The 26750-nt window shown below is 50.9% G+C and overlaps 1 protein-coding gene across 2 annotated transcripts in view; it reads right to left on the bottom strand.

Moving 5' to 3' along the window:
* CD82 (CD82 molecule) overlaps positions 1 to 26750 on the bottom strand; it is a 221013-nt gene that overhangs the window by 51478 nt on the left and 142785 nt on the right. For both annotated transcript variants that reach the window (XM_078684355.1, XM_078684356.1), the window contains exon 2: positions 21572 to 21654. In XM_078684355.1, coding sequence (XP_078540481.1) covers positions 21572 to 21634 — 63 coding nt within the window. In that variant the 5' untranslated portion in view covers positions 21635 to 21654. The remainder of the gene's footprint in view (positions 1 to 21571; positions 21655 to 26750) is intronic.

The raw sequence follows: 26750 nt of genomic DNA on the forward strand, positions 1-26750 counted from the left end.
GAGCGGGCATTTTTTGCTTGCTTGCGTTCCTCAACTTCAAGTTGGCGACCGCGAGCAAGCAAAATGACATCCCGACGAGAATTTTTCCTCGTTCGCGATAAGCAACATCAAGTTGCCGATCGCGAGCGTGGAAAATATACCTCCTGTCGAGATTCTCAATGCGGGGAGGTCTGGTTTCTCATTGCCAGTGATCACGTATGCTCGCTACCACTCGCGATGAGAAACTACCAGTCCGCGTTGAGAAAGCTGCCGCTCAAGTAGAAATCTACTAGAGCGGCAGAAAACGCCTGCTTGCACTGTGCAAGATGCAGTTTGCACTGATTGCACAGTGCGGACAAGCATCCGGCACTGTGCAATCAGTGCGAACAGCATTTTGCACAGTGCACTATGCAGTTCGTGTAGCTACGCGTAGTGCTACTATGCAAACTACGCCCATGGTTACTTTTGATTGGCTGACTTGTATCCTCCCACTGCTACGGCTGAAGAGCAGACTTTAAGGTTTGGTTTTATCTCCTGCTTTCCACATACTGCTTGAAAGCACAAGCGTTGCCACACAAATCCCTTTACGGCTCTTTGGAAAGGGCTGTCTACTACACTCCCTCAGCATGAGCCACATTAGAGCCAGTGCCCAGGTGGTGCAATGGGAGTGTGCTTCAGGACGTTGCAGCACAGAAGGGATCAGACGCTTGTGCGGTTTTTTCTGAAATCTTGACCGCGCCAGTGCCCATTTAGCGCTAGTACGTTCTTAGGAGAGTGTTACCTGATTTGCATGGGGATGGGAAGCTATGCAACTGAGGGAAACACCTTGCCTCTGCCCCGGGCCACACTATAGATGCAGGCGCACAGGCAAAAAGGCCATCAGGAAGTGGAGCATTGACTGATGGATCTGGGGTTCTGCTCACTGGTGTTGGGGAGGGTGCCGACACAGCAAGGAAGAGTCCGAGACAACACGAAAGAGACGGAAGAGTCCGAGACAGCACGGAAGAGTCCGAGACAGCTAGGAAGAGTCCGAGACAGCTAGGAAGAGTCCGAGACAGCACGGAAGAGTCCGAGACAGCACGGAAGAGTCCGAGACAGCTAGGAAGAGTCCGAGACAGCTAGGAAGAGTCCGAGACAGCACGGAAGAGTCCGAGACAGCTAGGAAGAGTCCGAGACAGCTAGGAAACAGCTAGGAAGAGTCCGAGACAGCACGGAAGAGTCCGAGACAGCTAGGTAACAGCTAGGAAGAGTCAGAGACAGCTAGGAAGGGTCAGAGACAGCTAGGAAGGGTCAGAGACAGCTAGGAAGGGTCAGAGACAGCAAGGAAGGGTCAGAGACAGCAAGGAAGGGTCAGAGACGGCAAGGAAGGGTCAGAGACGGCAAGGAAGGGTCAGAGACGGCAAGGAAGGGTCAGAGATGGCAAGGAAGGGTCAGAGACGGCAAGGAAGGGTCAGAGACGGCAAGGAAGGGTCAGAGACGGCAAGGAAGGGTCAGAGACGGCAAGGAAGGGTCAGAGACGGCAAGGAAGGGTCAGAGACGGCAAGGAAGGGTCATAGGCGGCAAGGAAGGGTCATAGGCGGCAAGGAAGGGTCATAGGCGGCAAGGAAGGGTCAGAGACGGCAAGGAAGAGTCCGCGACAGCTAGGAAGAGTCAGCGACAGCTAGGAAGAGTCAGCGACAGCTAGGAAGAGTCAGCGACAGCTAGGAAGAGTCAGCGACAGCTAGGAAGAGTCAGCGACAGCTAGGAAGAGTCAGCGACAGCTAGGAAGAGTCAGCGACAGCTAGGAAGAGTCAGCGACAGCTAGGAAGAGTCAGCGACAGCTAGGAAGAGTCAGCGACAGCTAGGAAGAGTCAGCGACAGCTAGGAAGGGTCAGAGACGGCAAGGAAGGGTCAGAGACGGCAAGGAAGGGTCAGAGACGGCAAGGAAGGGTCAGAGACGGCAAGGAAGGGTCAGAGACGGCAAGGAAGGGTCAGAGACGGCAAGGAAGAGTCAGAGACGGCAAGGAAGGGTCAGAGACAGCAAGGAAGGGTCAGAGACAGCAAGGAAGGGTCAGAGACAGCAAGGAAGAGTCAGAGACGGCAAGGAAGGGTCAGAGACGGCAAGGAAGGGTCAGAGACGGCAAGGAAGGGTCAGAGACGGCAAGGAAGGGTCAGAGACGGCAAGGAAGGGTCAGAGACGGCAAGGAAGGGTCAGAGACGGCAAGGAAGGGTCAGAGACGGCAAGGAAGGGTCAGAGACGGCAAGGAAGGGTCAGAGACGGCAAGGAAGGGTCAGAGACGGCAAGGAAGGGTCAGAGACGGCAAGGAAGGGTCAGAGACGGCAAGGAAGGGTCAGAGACGGCAAGGAAGAGTCAGAGACGGCAAGGAAGAGTCAGAGACAGCTAGGAAGAGTCAGAGACAGCTAGGAAGAGTCAGAGACAGCTAGGAAGAGTCAGAGACGGCAAGGAAGGGTCAGAGATGGCAAGGAAGGGTCAGAGATGGCAAGGAAGGGTCAGAGATGGCAAGGAAGGGTCAGAGATGGCAAGGAAGGGTCAGACACGGCAAGGAAGGGTCAGAGACGGCTAGGAAGAGTCAGAGACAGCTAGGAAGAGTCAGAGACAGCTAGGAAGAGTCAGCGACAGCAAGGAAGAGTCAGCGACAGCTAGGAAGAGTCAGAGACAGTAAAGAAGATTCAGGAAGTTAGAAGTCTTTCACACCTCACGAAGGAGGCGTGGTACATACTCCTCAATGGACACAGTTTGCGCGTGCCCAATGGGTTGACTGGGCTTCCACCAGGCGCCCTTTTGTACAGGAGGGCACACAACGCACTGAGACTCTCATGAACAGCTGGACTCCCAAAAAGGAAGATGTCAGCGCTGCTGCTGCTGCGTCAAAGAGTCTGAGGCCTCCGGCAAGAAGCTCAGCAAAGACCGTTCCATCGCCTCTCTATTGCAGGGCGGGCTCGGAGAGGGTCCCTCACATGGGGACCTGTCCCATTTAACTGCCTGCCTGGTAGGGTGGGGCCCACCGGTCTCGAGACCCACTCAAGGTGTGGTTTAGTAGCCACTTTAGAGAGTCCAGTGTCTCATGGCGTCATCACGATCAGGGCAGGAGCTGGACACCAGCCAGAGCGGAGTCAGAGACTCAGCATTTCCCATCTCTGAATATGTTGCATGGAGGGTTTGTTTCCCATTCGTTATTTAACTTACAGACGTGCTACTTGCCTTCACCCATACAAACTTTGCCACCTCAGCTGCCTCGCCGTCTGAACCCTCATCGCAGGAAGAGCTCACTGGAGGGCACATATGTGGATGCCAACACAACCGAAACCCTGGTGATTGGTACTGCTCTCCTGGGGGTCAGTAGTCCTGGAACATACAGCCAGCACTACAGTCATTTGGAAACACTTGTTAGTGCCAGGCGAACACTTATCAGCACAAGGACTCCTCAGACAGAGGTCTAAGGAGAAGCAGTTTTCTGTGCAGTCAGGTCACATCTCACTACACAAATCTGCCTAGAGCACCTTAAAATAGCCACTGACTGCAGCACCCAATATGGGAATGAGGTCTGCTTGACTACTTACTTTTAGCCAAACAGGCCACCTACTTGTTTTGAGTGGATCTGGTGCAAAACACAAGCAGGCCCTGGGCAGGCAGTGGACAGCAGTGGGTCTGGAGGCCAGGACACGCCTCTTCTGAAGGAAGGTCTGGCAAGGACAGCCTTTCAGAGGCAACCGTTCAATCGGTCAGACTGGCCTTCGGAGAGGCAAGGCGTATGGACACAGATAATCTTACTACCTCTACCTGGTATTTCTCAATGGGGATAACTGGTCTATAGGCAACATCTAGAATGTAGCAGCAGTACGGCGCAGGCAGGTATGCCTGCATATGCAGCAATGACAATAGTAGCCTGTCCTTGACCCACCATTACATGGTTGCTCTGAAGTTCAAACTTAGCCTAGCCGTCTTGTAGGGGGAGTGAGTGTGTGTGCCTTGTCCAGTTAGCATCCGTGTCGTTCTGTAGCTGTCATTGGATGTTATTTGAGTCTCTCCAGGGCTGTAGGGGTACTTTTGTCTTTTCTGGAACCAACAATAATCAGGAACCCTTTACATATCAGTGCACCGCACAAATGATTAAATGAAAAGAAACTTTCGGTACTTGAGGAAAGTTGCCAAGCATGTTGGCACTCCAGAATAACTGAGGAGCTGCTGATATCCAGAAGGTGAGACACTATGTTATCCTCCGCTCCACTCTGATGGAGAAAGTTGTGCCTGATACTGGTCCAGCATCTGGTAGGCACTATAGAGGTTCAGCTCTGGAAACCAGTAGGCCCCCTGGAGGTCTGCCTGTATGCAATCCCTTGTTGGAGTGGGGGATTTCTCACCCCTGCCCCGCAGGGAAGGCCTATACGATACTGATGAGAACTCAAATCAACCAGATTGTTTTACTTTCTAGGCTTTAATGAACTGAAATCCCCCAATGAGAGGTACACAGTACCATCTCATTGACCCTAGCATTCCACGGCGTCTACAGCTGCCTTTAAAACCCCAGTGAGAGGAACACTGCACCGTCTCATTTATCTAACATACTACAGTGCCTTCATCTCCACTTAAAATCCCAATTAGAAGGGCTTTGTACCATCACATTGACCTCAGTATCATTTGGTGCCCTCATTTCTACTTTTTTATTTTTAACGGAGCTTTATATAGCGCAAACTTGACCCGGTATCGGGTATCAGAGCGCTTTACATAGCACCAGTTGCGTTACATGAGGACACATTCATTTTTGTTAGGCACGGGGAGATTAAGTGATTTGCCCAGAATCACAGGATGTTCAGCGTCATTGCCGAGACTCTAACCGGGGTCCCCAGATTCGAAGTAGACCGCCCTAGCCGTTAGGCCAACACCCCTCCCTCACTTAAAACCCCAGTGAAAAGGACAGTGTATTATCTCCTTAACTACAGCCTCCTCCTGTGTCATAGTCTCCACCTCCAACCCCAGTGGGACGGACGGTGTTCAGTCTCTTTGACCTCAGCATCCTACGGCGTCGTCATCTTGGCTTCCAGTTACTGGTTTAGTGGGATGAAATTAGTCGGAGGCAGAGCGCTACCAGAGAACAGAGGTGTGTCTGTGCACACAGGGTTTATCAAACACACAAAATACTATCACCGTTTGTGTGTTTGATGTACCGCCCTAAGTGGCCAGGGTATGCCCAGACGAGGGTACTGCGCTCACTGTGCCACTGGAACCAAGCTCCACGCGACTGAAGAGCCCCAACTAGGGCAAAGGTGGACTCGGGTAGCTTGTGTTCTGTTCGGAGAGGACCTGGCCTGGCAGTTTAATCTGGACTGTTCCTATTGGAGGAGTGGCAAGACTGATTTGCATAGGGCTCGGACTAATAATGGAGGAGTGTGGCTCAATGGTTAGAGCGGCAGACCCTGATGCAGAGCTCTGGCCCGGGACCAGGGTTCAATTCCCGCCTCGGCGGGTCTAGGGCTCAATTTCCTCGGACCTGACAATTCTCGCCTCGGTGCCTATTCTAATCATGGGTCCCATGCTGCAACTCTGGGCAATAGCTTGCTTAACCTCCACACCGGCCCCAACAGCGCTAGGATGCCTGGTTTCACCATGGGGGTGCCCAGGAGTGGATACTTCACAGGGAAAGCCAGGAAGGGTTCCACAGCGGTATGAGTAATAGTGCCAGGACACCGCTTGGTGGCAGTGCGATCTACAAATACCTTGATATTTACATTTACATTTACATGTACATTTAATCTGAGGAGGTATGGGGGGAGGCTAATGAATGAGGAGATGGATTGCTACCCGAGCGATTGGCAGTGGTTAGACTTATTGCAAGCATCCTTCCATCACCTTCTGTGTGTTTAAGCTCTTGTAGCAGGCTTAACCCTGTGTCAGTTAGTGTTCCTGCTTAATCACCATGGCTGTTGATTTTGTTTCCATGGAGACACCCATCACCTGTAACTGGCCCTCTTTACTCCAGCAGATCCTTGGGAAGGAACTGTAAAACTACCTGTTCAAGGGTCACGTGATGCACACGTAATCCGCGGGGATGGACTCCAGCTGCTAGCTCCTTTCTCCTACCTGCATCCTCTCCTGATCTCCCTCCCCTTTACCCTCACATTTGCAGTGCAGTAAGGTTTGCACAATGTAAATCCCGTATAGACATTTATCTTTCGTGGTACTCAGGCTCAGTGTGACTTAGTTTAACCGGTGGCTATTTAGATTTAGGGGAGAGGATGTAGCCTTACGGTTAGAGCGGTCAACTACGCACATGGGGAACCGGCTTCGAGTCTCGGCACGACACTCAACTTCCTGTGATTCTGGTCAAATCACTTACCCCCAGATGCACCAAGAACCCATTTTGCTATTCCTTAATAGCGAAAAATAACGATTCGCTATTAAGGAATAGCAAAATGCAATGCATGAAGAAATCACTAAAAAAAAAAAAACGATTTCTTAAAATTCCTTAATTGCGACTCGCAAATTGCGAGTCGCAATTAAGGAATACGTCCCCATTCATCCCTATGGGCCTAGAGGCCCATAGGAATGAATGGGAAGACATTCTCAATTTGCGATCCGCAAATTGAGAATGCGATTTCAAGGGTGCAGGGGTGTCCAGAGGACACCCTGTAGCACCCCGGAAATTGAGCTGTGCACATATGTTGCGCACACACATGCCCTTAGGGCATGTGTGTGCGCAACATGAAACTTTGAAAAATGCATTTTAGTGCATTTTTCAAAGTTTGTGCAAATTACCCTGTAGCACCCCGGAAATTGAGCTGAGCACATATGTTGCGCACATATGTTGCGCACACGCATGCCCTTAGGGCATGTGTGTGCGCAACATGAAACTTTGATAAATGCATTTTAGTGCATTTTTCAACGTTTTTGCAAATTACCATGTAGTTCAACTGCATGGTAATTTGCGATCCCTATTAGCGAAATCGCTATTTTTAAACTTTAATGCATTGCATTTAAGGAATTTCAATTTGAGATTCCTTAAATGCAAATAATCACAATTTTGCGATTTCTTAATTTGCGATTTTTGCATTTGGGATGATGCATCCCAAATGCAAAAATACCGGTCGCAAAGGGGCAGATTCTCAGAATCTGCCCCTTTGCGAGCGGATTTTACCTTGATGCATCTATGTCTTAATCTCTGGTCTAGTTTGCGCTATATAAAACATAAAAAGTGGACCTGAACTGCACACCAGCAGCAAACTGGATTCATGGTGCTGTTCTGCATTAATGCAGGAAGCAGATTTTATAATGCCATGCGGGCATCACCAAGCCACGTTATTCGGTTCTAGCTGCCAAGAGTTGGGAGGTGGGACAGTTCAGCTGGCATCGCCCTGGCTCCAGCAACAGTCACCACTTTAACTCCACGCCCAAAATCAGCATTTTCAACTTGTAATGCAAGCTTCTGTCTTTGTCTTTTTCTAAACTTCGTAAATTTACTGAGAGTCTGACAAGACATGCAACAGACAACACCCACTGGCATGCAAGCTGGGTAACAGTTAAGGTCGAGGGAGTGGAGCAGAAAGGATCCTTGTGTTTGCCCCGATGGCCTTCCTCCATCAGCATTTACACATCTCATATCCTGAGTGGAAACCGGACGAACTGGTCCCTGCAGCACAGAGCGCCTGCCAAGGCCCTGCCTGGCTTTTAAATAACAGAAGCGTCTCTCTGTCTCTTCACTCCGCAAGGCTTGTTCATGTCTCTTCACCTTTCTGAATGTCTCTCTTCTCCATGTGCTTTGGTTGGGGGGAGGGAGGGTTTTGTCTCTACGTGCTTTGGTTGGGGGACAGGCGCTACTCCGGGTGCTGGAGGAGTGGGGGGGGGGGGGGGGGGGGGGAAGGGTGGGGAGGGGTCAGTGAAACCTTCCGACCGGAACACCTTGGAAATAGGTTTTTTCCTGGTATCCTAAATTCTGAGCACCATGTGTCCCCCTACACCTCCTCCCCAATGCATGGCTTTGGAGTTAGTCATATTGAGACGCCTGGCTTCACAGGCAGCCGTATGGTGAAGCCTCGCTTCACAGGCAGCTGTACGGTGAAGCCCGGCTTTGCAGGCAGCCATATGGCGAAGCACGGCTTCGCAGGCAGCCATACGGCGAAGCACGGCTTCGCAGGCAGCTGTACGGCGAAGCCCGGCTTTGCAGGCAGCCGTACGGCGAAGCCCGGCTTTGCAGGCAGCCATACGGCGAAGCCCGGCTTCGCAGGCAGCTGTACGGTCAAGCCCGGCTTCGCAGGCAGCCGTACGGTCAAGCCCGGCTTCGCAGGCAGCCGTACGGTCAAGCCCGGCTTCGCAGGCAGCCGTACGGTCAAGCCCGGCTTCGCAGGCAGCCGTACGGTCAAGCCCGGCTTCGCAGGCAGCCATACGGCGAAATTTGGCTTTGCAGGCAGCCGTATGGCAAAGCCCGGCTACGCAGGCAGCCGTATGGCAAAGCCCGGCTACGCAGGCAGCCGTATGGCAAAGCCCGGCTACGCAGGCAGCCGTATGGCAAAGCCCGGCTACGCAGGCAGCTGTACGGCAAAGCCCGGCTTCGCAGGTAGCTGTACGGCAAAGCCCGGCTACGCAGGCAGCTGTACGGCAAAGCCCGGCTTCGCAGGCAGCTGTACGGCAAAGCCCGGCTTCGCAGGCAGCTGTACGGCAAAGCCCGGCTTCGCAGGCAGCTGTACGGCAAAGCCCGGCTTCGCAGGCAGCTGTACGGCAAAGCCCAGCTTCGCAGGCAGCTGTACGGCAAAGCCCAGCTTCGCAGGCAGCTGTACGGCAAAGCCCAGCTTCGCAGGCAGCTGTACGGCAAAGCCCAGCTTCGCAGGTAGCTGTACGGCAAAGCCCAGCTTCGCAGGCAGCTGTACGGCAAAGCCCAGCTTCGCAGGCAGCTGCACGGCAAACCCCAGCTTCGCAGGCAGCTGTATGAATGCAGCCATATGGCAAAGCCCGGCTTCACAGGCAGGGGTACGATGAAGCCCTACTTCGCAGGCAGGGGTACGTGATACCTGGCTTCGCAGGCAGGGTTTATCATTCCTAAATCATAGAGCACACAGCTACTCCATGGGGTTTCCCAGTGCATGGCAGACAGGAGAGATGCAGAGAGCTGCGTGGGTTAGAAGAGCCAGGTCTTTAAGCCCCTGCAAAAGGCAGTGAGAGACACGCAATGAAACTGGAAGGAGTTCCAAAGTTGAGGGCCAGGATAGGCGAAAGAACGGTCTTTCATAAAAGACAGACAAAATCTTGGTACACTAAACTGTGTCTGTTGCGAGGATCCCAGAAGACGGGATGGGTGATATGAATGAACCAAATCCAAAATGTATTTAGGACCAACACTGGCATTTGCCTTGAACATGTAGCATAGAGCTTTAAACTTAATGCAGTTTGAGACAGTAAGCCAGTGCAGCTCACGGAGAAGGTATGAAACGGAGGCGAATGTGGGTAACCAATCAAGATGCCTAGCCGCAGTATTCTGCACAAGCTGCAATTGGTGGATAGTGGATTATCTTCTCCCAGGTATTACGCATTACCATAATCCAGTCTACACATAATGAGAGCTTGAATCACTGCCTTTTGTGCAGAAAAGGGGATCAGCGAGAGGATCTTTTTAGCCATTTAAGTACCGCAAAGCAGGTGGCCGTCACCTTAGCCACTTGTATTTCATAGATTATGATTCATCCACAGTGAAGCCCAGGTACTTAAGCTGGTCTGAAGGTGCAGGTGGAACACACAAAGCGACAGGTCAGTGACGTGTTCCCTTAAGAACGTGCTTCTTGTCCACAATTGGGACCTCTGTTTTATCCCTGTTGAGTTTGAGTAGGTTATTATGCATCGTAAATGGAAATATTACTCAAGCCCAAGCTTAGGTCAGAAGGCCCATGCCCCTGAGCAGATGACAAAGAAGATAATCTAGGTGTCATCAGCAGAGGAAAAGAGAGACAGCCCGTAGCTTTCTACCATACATGCTAACGGGCGGATATAAATGTTAAATAATCTCCGACTCCGCACCGAGCACTGCGACACTCCAAACGAAAGGGCTTGGGAACTAGACCTAGTGGATGAGGAAAACATCTGATAGGATCGGTCCTTAGAAAGGAACAGAAGCACTCCAGGGCCACACCATGAAGACTGCGTGCCATCAGCCCATCCAACAGGATGGGATGCGACACTTTGTCAAAGGCAGCGCTGAGATCTAATAGGATGAGTGCTGCCGATTCTCATCCTAGCGCTGCCTTAACAGCTTAATTACGCCCAGAAGGGTGGATTCCGTCGAGTAGCCGGACCTATAGCCGGACTGAGCAGAATGAAGGAAGTTCTGGGCTTCCACAAAAGAGATAGCTGGCCATTAACATGCTTCTCCAAACTTTTAGCAAAGAAATAGGGTAGAAATTGGACAAATTAGTGGGGTCTAAATTAGCTTTTTTTTTTTTTTTAAGATGAAGGACCATCGCATGTTTCCACTGCTGGGGACCACCCCATCATTCAGAGAGCCATGAAGAAGGTCCATATTCATGGATAGTAAGCTGGGGTCCAGCTGACAATACAAATGGGGGGATGGAGGGGAGGGTGGAGGAGAAGAACTAGCGGGAGCCCGATTTAATGGATTGGGGAATACCATTAAAACATGCAATGTCCAGATGTTTAGATGATTGATATGGGGATGCCTGGCTTTGCAGGCAGTGGCATGCTGAGCAGGCCCTAGACATTCTGATAAAATGCCCTATAGAAGTGCACCGTCAGCCACTCTTGGCTGGCTCCTTAACAATGGTGGCTGCAGATTGAGTCTTGTGTGGTCAACACTTACCTTGTACTCAAAGTTTGGTGCAGAACGACACCTTGTGGCCAGGCAGAGAATGACAACATTGGAGATCCATATAACTGAACGAACAGAACATGACACACATGACGTTGGCAGCCACTAGAGGATTGCATGTGTTTAGAGTGCTTTGTAACTTGGGTCTGTCATTGGTTCATTTATTTGATCTGACTGATGGTCTCACTGAGATGGCCGAGCACACCCTGTAGTGAGGTAAATCTCACACAGTAGCGACTCCAGTGGTGAGGAAGAGAATAGCACTCGTGATGATCTGTGGGAGGCCGACAAAGCTCATGTAGCAGAGACCCCTTGTGGTCAAGAAAGGAACTGCACTGGCAGAAGTCATTGAATGAGCGACACCAAGCACACGCAGCAGCGACCCCGAGTGGGCAGGCAGAGAATGGCTCTGGCCAAAGGCTTCACCACGGATCAGGGTTTTATCCGGGGACACCAGACTCTGCTAGGCTGAGCAGGAGGATACTGCAGGAGGAACCCTTCTCTGGAGAGAGGATCCATCTGTAAACCATCTGCTTTACAGATGAACTAGACCTGCCAGATGGCGCTGGACAGGACAGCAGAGTCTGGGATCAAACAGCGCCTTGACAATGTATTCAGGCAGCCGAGTCCGGCTGATTGCGAGGCGAACCAGAGCCAGGAACGTCAGAGAGAAGCAAGAGGCAGGCTCCTCGCAAAGAGAGCTGGGAGGCAGGCTCCTCGCAAAGAGAGCCGGGAGGCAGGCTCCTCGCAAAGAGAGCCGGGAGGCAGGCTCCTCGCAAAGAGAGCCGGGAGGCAGGCTCCTCGCAAAGAGAGCCGGGAGGCAGGCTCCTCGCAAAGAGAGCCGGGAGGCAGGCTCCTCGCAAAGAGAGCCGGGAGGCAGGCTCCTCGCAAAGAGAGCCGGGAGGCAGGCTCCTCGCAAAGAGAGCCGGGAGGCAGGCTCCTCGCAAAGAGAGCCGGGAGGCAGGCTCCTCGCAAAGAGAGCCGGGAGGCAGGCTCTTCGCAAAGAGAGCCGGGAGGCAGGCTTCTCGCAAAGAGAGCCGGGAGGCAGGGTCCTCGCAAAGAGAGCCGGGAGGCAGGGTCCTCGCAAAGAGAGCCGGGAGGCAGGGTCCTCGCAAAGAGAGCCGGGAGGCAGGGTCCTCGCAAAGAGAGCCGGGAGGCAGGCTCCTCGCAAAGAGAGCCGGGAGGCAGGCTCCTCGCAAAGAGAGCCGGGAGGCAGGCTCCTCGCAAAGAGAGCCGGGAGGCAGGCTCTTCGCAAAGAGAGCCGGGAGGCAGGGTCCTCGCAAAGAGAGCCGGGAGGCAGGGTCCTCGCAAAGAGAGCCGGGAGGCAGGGTCCTCGCAAAGAGAGCCGGGAGGCAGGGTCCTCGCAAAGAGAGCCGGGAGGCAGGCTCCTCACAAAGAGAACTTGTAGGCAAGCTCCTCACAGAGTATGTGCATGAATGTGCTCTATAACTGCACCTTGCACCCAGATGCGCTACTCAACTGCACCATCACAGAGGCGAGCCCACCGCTGTGATGCTCATCTCTACATGCGCAAAGCCGTGAATCTCTTTGGCCTCTGCGCAGGGTTGTGCGGTATGACAGGCTGCCCCGTGCACAGGGATGTGTGGTTTGATAAGTGTGGAGAAGTGTGGCTCAGGGGTTAGAGGCAGCAGACCCGGAAGCTGAGATCGGTCCTGGACCAGGGTTCAATTCCCCGCCTCGGCGGGTCTTGGGCTAAAAATTCCACGGGCTCGATAATTCTCGCCCCGGTGCCTCCTCGACTCACGGGTTCACACTCTGCGACTCTGGGCAATAGCTTGCTTAATCTCCACAACGGCCCCTCGCGGCGGGATGCCTGACTTTCACCTTGTGGATACCCTGATATCTCACAGGGGAATACCAGGACGGGTTCCCTAAGCAAGCACCGGGAAACCCACTGCGGGTAGCTGTGCGCTATATAAGCTCAACTACATTTACATTTACATACACAGCCCCTTGCACAGAGATGTATGGTTTGACAGACTGCCCCGTGCACAGGGATGTGCGATTTGAAAGACTGCCCCGTGTACAAGTACTTTCACACGCCACCGTGTGTTCGGCTAAAGTTACCAGCGAGGGAGCAAGGAGATCGGCTGTTGGTGCAGAGGCTGGAGCGCTCCCCATTCACATGCTTGACCAAAGGGGTCTCCCCTCCTTACTCTCCTATGGGGCTAGTAGTTAGGGCATTAAACTGTAGCAGCACACACGGTGGCGTGTGAAAGTGTTCACCCCACCTAGTGGAACCCTCACCAGCTGAGCACCGTAAGGCGTAGCCTGTTATTGCAGTATATGTCCTGATGAATGCCACGGACCCCTAGGGGCCAGCAGGCCCCTAGGGGTCCGTGGCATTCATCAGGACATATACATGTACAGACATGTTGACCACTTATAGCACGGTGGGGGGACAATAGAATCCCCAACACACCGACCATTTATTTTAAACACCATACAGATGCCAGTTACATTAAAATAAGTATGACATCTGTAATGGCCTTTTAACCTCACTTTTTGTAAGGCCCCCCACTTAGCTTTAGAAGTGCATCCCTGTCTCCAGGTGTATGCCCGCCCTCTATCAAACCAAGGTTTTAGAGGGCGAGGACTGGTCAGTGATGAAGCATGACACCAAGTGGTGTGTGAGACCAGTCCTTCACTTTTTGTGAGATGCCTGCACTCACAAAGTAACACTGTTACACCTTAGCACTTATGTCATCATACAAGAAGCGGCTCTTTTGTGTTAAACAGAAATCTTTGGAGGCTGCCTACTCCTAGTATCCAGTGCCTCTGGTTCCCTTCTTCAGGTCTCCCTTGAGGTTTTGTGGTTAAACATGTTTTGTTTGATAGACTACACGGAGGGACTACACCTTGCACACGAATTTGTTGTGTGATAAACTGCCATGTGCACACGGATGTACGGTTTGATAGACTGCCCCATGCACAGGGATGTGCGGTTTGATAGACTGCCCCGTGCACAGGGATGTCGGTTTGATTGTGACGGATTTGTTGTTTGATAGGCTGCCCCGTGCACAGGGATGTGTTTGATAGACTGCCCCGTGCACAGGGATGTGTTGGATAGACTGCCCCGTGCACAGGGATGTGTTGGATAGACTGCCCCGTGCACAGGGATGTGTTGGATAGACTGCCCCGTGCACAGGGATGTGTTGGATAGACTGCCCCGTGCACAGGGATGTGTTGGATAGACTGCCCCGTGCACAGGGATGTGTTGGATAGACTGCCCCGTGCACAGGGATGTGTTGGATAGACTGCCCCGTGCACAGGGATGTGTTTAATAGACTGCCCCGTGCACAGGGATGTGTTGGATAGACTTCCCCGTGCACAGGGATGTGTTGGATAGACTGCCCCGTGCACAGGGATGTGTTGGATAGACTGCCCCGTGCACAGGGATGTGGGGTTTGACAGACTACGCTGGTGCACATCCCTGTGCAAGGGGCAAAGAATCTCACTCAGGAGCTCTCAGGCCAAAGTTCTGTTCTGAGGGGACCCCTGGAGCCCCCCTCTTCTCCCCTTGACACTGTGCGGACCTTTGTTATGCCAGTGGGGGTGTCCTGCTTGTCAGACTGCCCCTTGCAAGCAGAGGTGCTTTTCAGCTAGTGTGGCCAGACCGCCCGGATTTCTCCGGACAGCCCCGGTTTTCAGAGGACAGTCCAGGTGTCCGACGCTTTTCAAAAATGTAATTTTAGGGACTAAGGTCAAGTCATCCCGCAAAGCAGAATAATAATGTATTTTCTACTGGGCCCCTCTAAAGTCTGAATATATGTATCTGTTCCTTTCGTGCACCACAGGCGGTCGGCTGCCTGCCCCCAGCAGATGGGAGACAGAGGGGGGGCGGGCAGGTGGGCTCAGGGTGGATGTGCAGGCATCGTTAAGGTCAGTAATCGTTAATGCGTGCTTGTAAATAAATAGACACACACCTACAAGGGTGCGGATGAACTGGGACAGGCCAGGCATAGAAGTCGGGTGTTAGTCCTACTTCTATGTCTGGGCTGTCCAGGTCTTTGCTTCTCTTTATCTGGTGGCCCTGTCCTCATCCATGCGCGTGCCCGCAGTGTGCCCATGTGCACCTCCGCTCAGGGATGCGCGCTCCCTGGCACACAGATGCGCCTCAGCTGCCCTTGTGCACAGCTGGCTTCTGCTGCTCCAGAGGCAGACTCCAGACAGGAATGCGGGGAATTCACTTTTCCATGAAAGTTCCCCTGAGATCGCCTCCTCTCTGCCCTCAATGTGGGAAAGTACTTTCCACGTCTTCCGCGATTCTCTTCCCGCACTGCGCGTCCCTGAGGGCGGGTGGAGGGGTCTGCGGCTGCACAGGGAGGGTCGTCCTGGCATGCAGGCGGTGCCCACTGCATAATCTGCCAGCCCATGTGCAGAAAACTGCTTATCTCCTGAATGGAACCAGCCGTGAAAGAATTGGAGATTTGCAACTGCAATAAATATAAGAACTTCTCACTGAGCCATCCCAGCCTCCGTCTCTCAAAACATGACAATACGGCCCAGAATAATGAACGCCGATGACGTAAACCCATTCAAATGACGTATAATAATTCCAAATAAGTGGCTACCACTCCATGCTAGTCTTAGTGCCAGTGAGTCCTGGCAGCCAGAAGTATCTGGCGCTGCCCAGTAACGCCTGGCATCCTTAGCAGAGGGCATGGTGCCCAGGGCTGGCAGCCTCAGAAGCTGTGCACCTATGCCAGCCGGTAGCAGGGCCACCCTAGACTCACCAGGAGTAAACCCATTTCAGGCAGAAGTAGCATACTCCCTGGTACCTCTGGCAGCCCTGATCAATATACATACTGCATGCACTGGCACCCCTGATTTGTATGCCAACCAGTTATTGCTACTATTGAAAAAAACCTCAATATAGTATATACATTGCTGCTCTTTTTACCCTTCTAGTAACCGTTTAATTGTAAAATTGTTATGTTTTTAACCAAATCATATATGTCACATAAACCTGCACTCACTTTCAGAAAATCACAGTCGATGGGTCACAGCTTGGTGCGCAACAGCCCTGAAGAAGTTACTCAGGGGACATGGGTGGCTCAAATTAAGGGGTTCAGGAAATGTCCGAGTTGCAAGGCCTGTAAATTTGGCAGCAACAAATCCCAGTATATCAGTCCTTTCCATACAGAACCCATCCTTATCAATTAAAGACTAACATGAAGAACGGATTTTGCTATTTATGCGCTGGAGTGTCCGTGTGGGCTCAGGTACACCGGCAGTACAAAACTGCCAGCCCACAAACGGATACTCCAGCACGTAAGAGCAATCACAGGAAAGGACCAGCCCTATCCAGTAGCCAGGCACTTTGAGCAGTCCCACAACAGCAACCCCAACCTCCTTCAATACTATGTAATTGATACTGTTTTTCCCATGAAGCGGGGCAGCAATCGAGAAGCAAAGCTCCGTCTCCTCGAGACTAGATATATAATTGAACTTGATACTAAACATCCATCGGGGCTCAATTCTAGTGAAGATTTCCATACCTGTTTATAATCTTGGGTTCCTGTTTTGTACATTAGGAACATTATGTCCTCTAACATGTTCACAAAATGTCTTAGCCTCTTGGCTGCTTTGCAGAGTCTCCTCCTGTGCTGGAGGACAATGCAAATGGGTGTGGTAATGACGAGCTGAACTCGTCATGAGCACACGAGCACCGTGCCTCATGACGAGCTGAGCTCGTCATGAGCACGGAAGGGGTTAAAAGCAATATGGGCTCATATTGAATAGAAAGATGGTAACTGACAGAATCTGGTTGTGGTGATTTCGTAATTAGATGTATGTAATTTAGAGATTATTATTTTTATATTCACACTTTCTCAGGGAGTTTTAACATCAGCATCAGATAGCACTTGCTATAGATGCTCTAGTTGCACAATATTATGGGATTAGCAGGGATGCACTGTTTTTGCACATACATAACATTTTTAAATATTTGTTATATAAATTGCTGATACATACAAGACTGATCTATATAATTATTGCATGTTGGCACGAAAACAATAAATGCCCACTTGGGCTATATCATAAGAACATACAGAATAAACTCTGGCAAAACTATTTAGAACATCATTAAGGCAGCTTGCATGAGATATTCATTTTTGGTACTCCTATCAAAATGTATAAATTGGGGTTGCATAGTTAGATTTCCAGGTAGATCATCCACTATGGACTTACATGTCTTAAATAATTAAGAGAAAATTGAATCACATAAATTAGGTGTTGCAACCCATTAGGACAATATGAGGAGTATTTTATGAATAGGCATTTAAAATATGTGCCATTTTTAATATTTACATATTTATTTGAAATATTGATTCTTACCTCACTCCAAGCTTGCTAAGATTTGCACATTTAAGCTTGTATTATGCTGTTATATAATATGCTGCTGGGAGTGACAATCATGATGTTCGATTGCAAAACCTTGTATTGAGACATGTTTATTTTGCACAGTTCTATGACATTACGTTGCTTATAGTAACTCTTTGCTGCCTATGATGCATCATGCAATACGTCATTTCCTGTGTATGCACTTTAAATGTCAACAACTGTTAAAGGTAGGTAATTTGCATACTTAGATATGAAAGTGAGAGGTACCCCTTAAGGAACTCAAGGGAATTGAGGTTATCTAACCAATCAAAGAAAAGGATTCCCTTGAGAGTATAACAGAATTTAGCTAGAACATAGTCTGAAACATCACAATTAAAAAAACTTCAATTCTACTACGAACACACTTATATAAAGTACCGAACCCCAGCCTACGCGGGACCAATTACATACCGGAGGCTTGAGGACCTGGAAGCAGTTTTGGCATCCTATTTGCATATTCAGCGCTATCCAGGAGAGATTACCCGATTTTCCTGTATCATAGGTCACAGCCCATTATTATCGATTCATTCCGGTCCATGAACCATACAGCGGTGACATACTAGGCAAGCCTCTGCTAATGCAGGGCGACAATTCCTTTTATGCTGAAACTTACAAAACGATATCAACAAACATCCCAGCACTCCATCCCCCATTACCTCGACAAATAATTACAGGGTTTCCAATTGACAGTACCTATACTCTGGACTAACTCTGAATAGGAACATTAAACGCAGATACCGAGCAATCGCCATACCAACCCAAGGGGTGATACATCAGACCCCGAGTCACGACAGACTACAAGAAAGGTCTTGAAAAAGGTGGAAACAATCAGTCCTAAACCACCGAAACGTGTTGACGCCCTATGTCCAGTACAATTCAAGTCTCCACTTCCATCGTTTATATCCAAAAATTGTAGTGATAAAACATAGGTGCTAGAATTGGGGAGCCAGGAATGTACAAATTGTATTTCACAATTTTTATGTTTTACAGTTTTTGTCCGTCTGTTCAATTGTGCAGGTCATAATTGATTGTGTAATTTGCTTTGTATTTTAACCAATTACCTAGGAACTAGAAAATGTCTAGTAGTGTAATTAACTGTTTTTAATTATTGTTGCATAATAAATGATTTGTACTTTATATAAGTGTGTTCGTAGTAGAATTGATTTTTTTAATTGTGATGTTTCAGACTATGTTCTAGCTGAATTCTGTTATACTCTCAAGGGAATCCTTTTCTTTGATTAATTTGCAGACTTATACAGCGCTGCTTATCACCCATGAGGGCATCCAGATGCTGTCCATGGGCACGGGGAGATTAAGTGGTACGCCCAGAATCACAGGATATTGCGCCGACGCCGAGACTCGAACCTGGATCCCCAGCTCCAGAATCGAGATAAACAGCATTAATGAGTAAATTAACAAAGCTGCATCTGGGTCCAGGTGTAATGATTTACCTGTTGAGTGAACTCCGCCCTCCCTAGGCGGGGACTTATCACAGCATTCTCACAGGCAGCCTTGAGGGGCACAGATGCAGCCTGTAATCTCAGCAAAGTGCAAGGCCTCGGATCCTACAATCCGCAATGTGCCGGGCTGAAGAGATCAACCTGGGGCTGCAGCAGTGCGTGACGTCACCCCTGAGGACACTATGCATGGGTAATGTTCACGGGTGCTGCTGGGAGCCTGTGCTGCCGGTACACAAAGCACAGGGGATACTGGGAAGCATTACATACCTGCTTCCGGAACACTACACCATGGTGCCACTATGATTGTATACACGGGTGCTGCGGAGACATTATGCACAGGTGCTACTGTGACTTTATACCCGGGTGCTACTGGGGCTTTAGCTTTATACACGGGTGCTGCTAGGAGGTTCACATGGGTGCTGCCAGTACATCATGTACAACGGGTTACTGGGAAGCATTACACAGGTGCTTCCAGGTCACTATACACAAGTGCTACTGCGACATTATGCACAGGTAATGCTGCGACAATATACACGGGTGCTGCAGGGGCATTATGCACAAATGCTACCGGGGCACTATACAAGGGCACTGCTGGGCGGCGTTACACATTTGCTGCCACCACATTATACATGGCAGCTGCTGGGAAATTATACCTGGGCGCTGCTGGTACACAATGCACAGAGGCTACTGGGAAGAGTTGCGTAGGTTCTACCTAGACAGTGTACACAGGTGCTGCTGGAACTCTATGCACGGGTGCTGCTGGGACACTATACATGGGTGCTGCTGGAAAGTGTTGCATAGGTGCTGCAGGACAATATACACAGCTTCTCCTGGGACATCAGGCACGGGTGCAGCAGTACACTTATGGGTGCTGCTGGCAGGGCAGTATGCACGGGTGCTGCTGGGACATTATGCATGGTTGCTACTGGGAAGCGTTGCATAGGTGCTACCAGGGCACTATACACAGGTGCTACTGGAACATTATGCATAGGTGCTGCTGGGACACTAGACATGTTTGCCTGTGGAAGGCGTTGCATAGGTGATTCCAGGGCACTATACACAGGTGCTGCTACGACATTATGCATGGGTACTGCTGGGACATTATGCATGAGTGCTGCTGGGACATTATGCATGGGTGCTGCTGGGACATTATGCATGGGTGCTGCTGGGACATTATGCATGGGTGCTGCTGGGACATTATGCATGGGTGCTGCTGGGCGGCGTTACATAGGTGCTGCCAGGACACTATACACGGCTGCTGCTTGGACATCAGGCACGGGTGCAGCAGTACACTTATGGGTGCTGCTGGCAGGGCAGTATGCACGGGTGCTGCTGGGACATTATGCATGGTTGCTACTGGGAAGCGTTGCATAGGTGCTTCCAGGGCACTATACACAGGTGCTACTGGGACATTATGCATAGGTGCTGCTGGGACACTAGACATGTTTGCCTGTGGAAGGGGTTGCATAGGTGATTCCAGGGCACTATACACAGGTGCTGCTACGACATTATGCATGGGTACTGCTGGGACATTATGCATGAGTACTGCTGGGACATTATGCATGGGTGCTGCTGGGACATTATGCATGGGTACTGCTGGGACATTATGCATGGTTGCTGCTGGGACATTATGCATGGTTGCTGCTGGGCGGCGTTACATAGGTGCTGCCAGGACACTATACACAGCTGCTGCTTGGACATCAGGCACAGGTGCAGCAGTACACTTATGGGTGCTGCTGGCAGGGCAGTATGCACGGGTGCTGCTGGGACATTATGCATGGTTGCTACTGGGAAGCGTTGCATAGGTGCTTCCAGGGCACTATACACAGGTGCTGCTGGGACATTATGCATGGGTGCTGCTGGGACATTAGGCATGGGTGCTGCTGGGACATTAGGCATGGGTGCTGCTGGGACATTATGCATGGGTGCTGCTGGGACATTATGCATGGGTGCTGCTGGGACATTATGCATGGGTACTGCTGGGCAGCGTTACATAGATGCTTCCAGGGCACTATACACAGGTGCTACTGGGACATTATGCATAGGTGCTGCTGGGACACTAGACATGTTTGCCTGTGGAAGGCATTGCATAGGTGATTCCAGGGCACTATACACAGGTGCTGCTACGACATTATGCATGGGTACTGCTGGGACATTATGCATGGGTACTGCTGGGACATTATGCATGGGTACTGCTGGGACATTATGCATGGGTGCTGCTGGGACATTATGCATGGGTGCTGCTGGGACATTATGCATGGGTGCTTCAGGGCGGCGTTACGTAGGTGCTGCCAGGACACTATACACGGCTGCTGCTGGGACATCATGCACAGGTGCCGCTAGGACATCAGGCACGGGTGCAGCGGTACACTTACACGGGTGCTGCTTGGACACTATGCGCTGGTGCTGCGCTGACGCTCTACGCAACAAGGATACTTTACACTGATATTGATAGAAAAGTGCAGACACACTTCACCGTTCCACTATTTTCCAGCACCAGGATTACGTACATATGATTCAGCACACTAGACACTGGCGCGCTGTGCTTGCCCAGTCAGCAGAGGGCACAGGCTAAAGACCCACGGGCACTATAAACTTAAATGTAGAAGAGGTGGCTGAACGGCCATCACACCACTGTGTGCAGGGATAGTCAAGGCCCTAAAATCTTGTGTTTCCTCCTGTTGCGTCATATCTGTAAGACAGAAGCCAGGTCACACGCATCCTTGGCACACAATCCCCCTCTTGGCACCCTCAGTGGATCCACTGCTTACAGAGTTATCACATTTCCGTGAAAAGCATCATTTCAGAGTTAAAAGCCTCAGATCTCCACAGTATGCTCTACGTCATGGAAAGGCCCGCTGCAATCCCCCGCCCGCCCCCATGATCAGTTACACGGATCACAAGAGTGAAACAGCTACTTACAAAGAACAGGAGGTTGAACAGGAAGAGGAAGTATTTCGTCACTTTCATGCAGCCTTTCGCCATCTTGTCCCACTAACTGCGACCTGCAAAGAAGAAGATTGACATTTGAGGGGAGCAAGAGAGCGCAGAGAGGACTCAACTTCTGAAACAATGAATGAGGAAAAGCACAATTAAACTGCTTACTGCGGCAGCAAAATAAAAAAAATTAGAATTCTGATGTCCCCATTTCCTAAATCACAGTTTCTCAGAACTACGTTTTAGTCAACTGCAAGCAAAAATAGGCCTGGGCGTGGAATTCACTCCGCACGCGGTGTTTTTCCCACTCCGCGCAGCGCATAGAGTTCCAGAAAAGCTCCACTCTGCGGAGTTTTTTCTTCGCTTGCGATTGCCAATGGTAAGTTGGCGAGTGTGGAAAATCTTACTCCAGACCAGAGATTTTCCAATGAGGGCGATCACGGATGGATGCGACTGTTCGCAAGGAGGAGGATGCAGCTCGAGTAGAACATCTACTCGAGCGGAAGAAAAAAGCAGCGACCTCTTGCGCTGCACATTGTGCTGTTCACATCAGGGCTGGACTGGGAACCAAAACCGGCCCCGGCAAAGTGCTCGGCCTGCCCCCGGGGGAAGGTCTGAGCTCTCTGCCGGGGTCGGTTTTCGGCCGATTTTGTTGCAGGGCAGATTTTGCAGCTATGCTTCATAAACGGCCCTGAAACAAAACCGGCCCCCACCCTTGCGGCACACCGGGGGATTGCCCGGTGCCCGCAACGGCCAGTCCGGGCCTGGTTCACATTGATTTTCCAACGCGGGACAAACACCTAGCGCTAAAAATCAGCATGAACTGCGCGACCTAACGCAAACTAACCTACTACGCCGCATAGCGCGGGGAAGTATTTGGTCACTGCGCCCAGGCCTAAATCAAATATTGCAGGATTTAGAACACAGGCCGACCCCCACAATTAAGTGCAAGGTACACACAGGGATAGTCACACAATAAAATGTCTTTCCACCACCTCCTCCCACCAAAAGCCAGTTGGCCAGTCTGTAGCACCAATTGAGCTGAAAAACGAGTAAAATGTTACTTTATTATTGCTATAGTTCACCATCTCCCTCCCTGGCCTCTAGCTCAGGCCGCTTGGCAGGCCCCTGCTGACATTTTAACCCCCTCTCCCACGCACATTGACAGGTCATATATTCTGTGCGACTGCCATCTTCAGTTTATAAACACGCAGTAAATCTGTGGTTTTTTTTTTATTCCACAATCTCGGTGGCCACCTCTTCAAAACTGGATCACGTCTTATTTAAAAACCTTTAGCCACCAGCCACGTAATAAAATGAAATTTGACAGTCAAAACACAGCCGCCATTCACGCTAGATGCATAAATGTTCTACAGAAAAGAGTAAACAGGTACAAGTAAAGAGCATATATAAAACACCCAAAGCACTGACTCCATACGAGCTAGGGCGGGGGGGGGGGGCAGGGCGGGGGTCCGGTTCCTTTATGGAGGGGGGGCGGAGGGGGGACTGGCTCCATGGGGATAAAGAAATCAAGTTGGACATGGTCCAGCTATCTGTTGATCTCCACCCAAAAGCCTTCAAACAATGCCGATATTTGACCACGGGGGTTTGTATAGTGCTAAAATAGGTTGCATTGCAGGTACTTCGGAGCGCTAGAAGTGTGGGACGAGTGTAAGAGAAACTTCAGTTCAGGAACTTCTAGCAAGTGAGAATCGGAGATACTCTTAGTAGCAAATCAAAGGCGTGGTCTGTCTGGTCGGTGACCCTGAAGACGGATCTGGGTATTTTGCAGTCTAAAGATGCTTCACAGCGCACAGGTCAGACAGCTAATTGCAGGTGGAAAGCAAAGAGTAATGTGACAGGTCTTGAAGTGAGAAAGACGAATATATATATATATATATATATATATATATATATATATATATATATATATATATATATTACCTACTGGCGGTCGCCAGTAGGTAGTTATAGTTAGGACCTAGTTTCCATAGGAAATCATCAACATTCTATTTGGATTAACTTTGGCCCTGGTGGATGAATCTTTGTTAATTTCTCAAAGAAGATGGCTCGGTCCGCTGCGCTCCTTTCCTGAAAGTTTGGGGGGGATTGGTGAAGTGGGGGCTGAGATAAAAGGGGGGTCCCAAAACATGTTTTCTCCATGTTATTTTCCATAGGACGTTTAGACACGGCTACAGGTCGAACGGCTGAATGGATTTATAAGAAATTTGGCAAAACTGTAGAGTCCGGCTCGCAGATTACGCTTTTTTTGGAATGGTGTAAATCCGTTCAGTAGTTGCTGAGAAAATTAAAGTTAAAGTCAATTATATATCTATACGCGCGCACGGGTGCGCGCACTCCAGCGGCTGCGCGCGGAATTTTTTTTTTTTGCTGCGTGACGTCTGTTAACGTTCGATTCGAAGGAAATCAGGAAGTGTTGACCGCCATTTTGTCACTGCGATAAATATATTGTTCATTTCAAAGCGTTGGAACATGGAAAGGGGAGAAGGTAGAGATTGTTTTGCTGCGTAGGTTCTCTCAGGGTGTGCAGTAAGGTCCTTAAAGGCGAAAATATATATATATTTTTTTTTTTTAAAGTTGCGGGGTGCGTGCACTCGGGCACGCACACCTATTTACAAGAGTGTGAAAATGGAGATAAATCAGTAGTTTCAGTGCTTTGATATAAGGTGGCTCTGAAAAGAGCCCTTGTGTTAATTGAGTTTTTTCTGCATTTATAAGTAAGTAGCGATGCAGAGCCGGATGTTGCAGAGGAAGATTCTGTTTCTGCCTTCCTTCTTACTTAGTTATGGTTTTTTCACTCCCACTCCAGGCTTTTAGTCTGTGGATGGAAATCCATGAACCTAGACTCACCTATGAAAATCATACTATTGATGCTTGACTGAGGCCAAGGAGATCAGAGTGGATGTGTGTGTAAGGTGATGTAACTCTGGGGAGATGTTACGTTTAAACGTAGCCCCTGAGTGCTTAGTTCGGTTCTGTTCTCTGTCACTGTTGTTGATTTAGAGCCCCAAATACAAAGGCTTGTTGTTGCTTGTGAATCACCAAGTGTACATTTGCTCATACTGATCCATAACGCCCCGGCGTATCCATGTCGTAGGCCGCAAGAGTGGGCGAAACTCAGCTGGCCGAGCAAGACTTGGGGAGGGGGCAGGAGCCAAGAGGAAACAAGGAGGGGTTTTCATCATTTGGGAAAAAAAATATTTCTAAACCAATGAAAAGTTTTATTAACAAGTCACATGACCTGTTATGCTTACGTTACGCGCTCCGCGCCGCGCCCCGGATTGCTTCTGGGAAGCTGCGCTTCGCGCCTTGCGCACCGGAGCACTTCCGGGTGCGCTAACGCGGCGTGTCATGACGCATTATGCAACAACGCGATACGTCGTTGGGGCTCCACCGAAACTGATTGAATTGGTAGTCTACAGTGTTTCTGGAAGTTTCAGACTGAAGCTGGCGTCAGCATGAGAGCACCCCGTGGCTACGTCGTGGCCATTCCGCGAGCAATCATGGCAGTCGCTCCCCACCGGAAGTCTGCGGGAGTCGGGGGCCCCGGTGACTCTTGTAGAATCTTCAAGGCTGAGGGGACGCTTTTGGGAATGGGGCCCATGCCGTAGCAGTCAAGCGTCCAAGTTCCAGGGTTGTCCAGAGCCATCCTTGCAGGCCAGGCCCAAGTCTGTGGAGCCGACCGCCATTTCCTGAGCACCGTGGCAGCCGCCTGTCGCTGTACCGCAAGAGTGGGTGCAATTCAGCCGGATGGCGGGTGAGACGCTGTAATAGCAAGAGCAGGCGTAATTGAGCTGGCCGAGCGAGGCAATGTGCCGCAGGAGCGGGCGCAACTCATCTTGTCGAGTGAAGCGCTGGGGTGCAGCTGAGAAACCTCCACCTGGGGAGGTGGGGGAGGCTCGTTCGCGCCGCCTCTCCCTTCCAGTGCACCCCACGCCGTCTCCTGGCGCAGGTATATGTGATGGTTGGACCAGGGCACCGCAGGACGTGTCTTCAGGTCAAACGGATTGTGGGACAAGGACCAGAAAGGAAGAGTCACCAAAAGGCTAAAAGTTCCGCCGGACCCCGGGAGCCGGCCGCCTATGTCGAGTGAAGTGCTGGGGTGCAGCTGAGAAATCTCTACCTGGGGAGGTGGGGGAGGCTCGTTCGCGCCGCCTCTCCCTTCCAGTGCACCCCACGCCGTCTCCTGGAGCAGGTATATGTGATGGTTGGACCAGGGCACCGCAGGACGTGTCTTCAGGTCCAACGGATTGTGGGACAAGGTCCAGAATGGAAGAGTCACCAAAAGGCTAAAAGTTCCGCCGGACCCCGGGAGCCGGCCGCCTATATCGAGTGAAGTGCTGGGGTGCAGCTGAGAAACCTCCACCTGGGGAGGTGGGGGAGGCTTGTTCGCGCCGCCTCTCCCTTCCAGTGCACCCCACGCCGTCTCCTGGCGCAGGTATATGTGATGGTTGGACCAGGGCACCGCAGGACGTGTCTTCAGGTCAAACGGATTGTGGGACAAGGTCCAGAATGGAAGAGTCACCAAAAGGCTAAAGGTTCCGCCGGACCCCGGGAGCCGGCCGCCTATGTCGAGTGAAGTGCTGGGGTGCAGCTGAGAAACCTCCTCCTGGGGAGGTGGGGGAGGCTCGTTCGCGCCACCTCTCCCTTCCAGTGCACCCCACGCCGTCTCCTGGCGCAGGTATATGTGATGGTTGGACCAGGGCACCGCAGGACGTGTCTTTAGGTGAAACCCTCAACTATGGCACCCAACATCCAGGACTTATGCCATTTGTGGAAGGTAGTGACATCGAAGCATCTCAGGGACCAAGCATATCCAGAGTCCTTCCTACAGCCTCTGCGTTCCTTCTTACCTAGTTATGGTTTTTTCACTCCCACTCCAGGCTTTTAGTCTGTGGATGGCAAACTATGAATCTACACTCACCTATGAAAATCTTACTATTGATGCTTGACTGAGGACAAGGAGATCAGTGAAGCGCTGGGGTGTAGCTGAGAAACCTCCACCTGGGGAGGTGGGGGAGGCTCGTTCGCGCCGCCTCTCCCTTCCAGTGCACCCCACGCCGTCTCCTGGCGCATGTATATGTGATGGTAGGACCAGGGCACCGCAGGACGTGTCTTTAGGTCAAACCCTCAAGTATGGCAC

This window comes from Lissotriton helveticus, chromosome 3_2 (genome assembly GCF_964261635.1).
Source record: "Lissotriton helveticus chromosome 3_2, aLisHel1.1, whole genome shotgun sequence".
Taxonomy (NCBI): domain Eukaryota; kingdom Metazoa; phylum Chordata; class Amphibia; order Caudata; family Salamandridae; genus Lissotriton; species Lissotriton helveticus.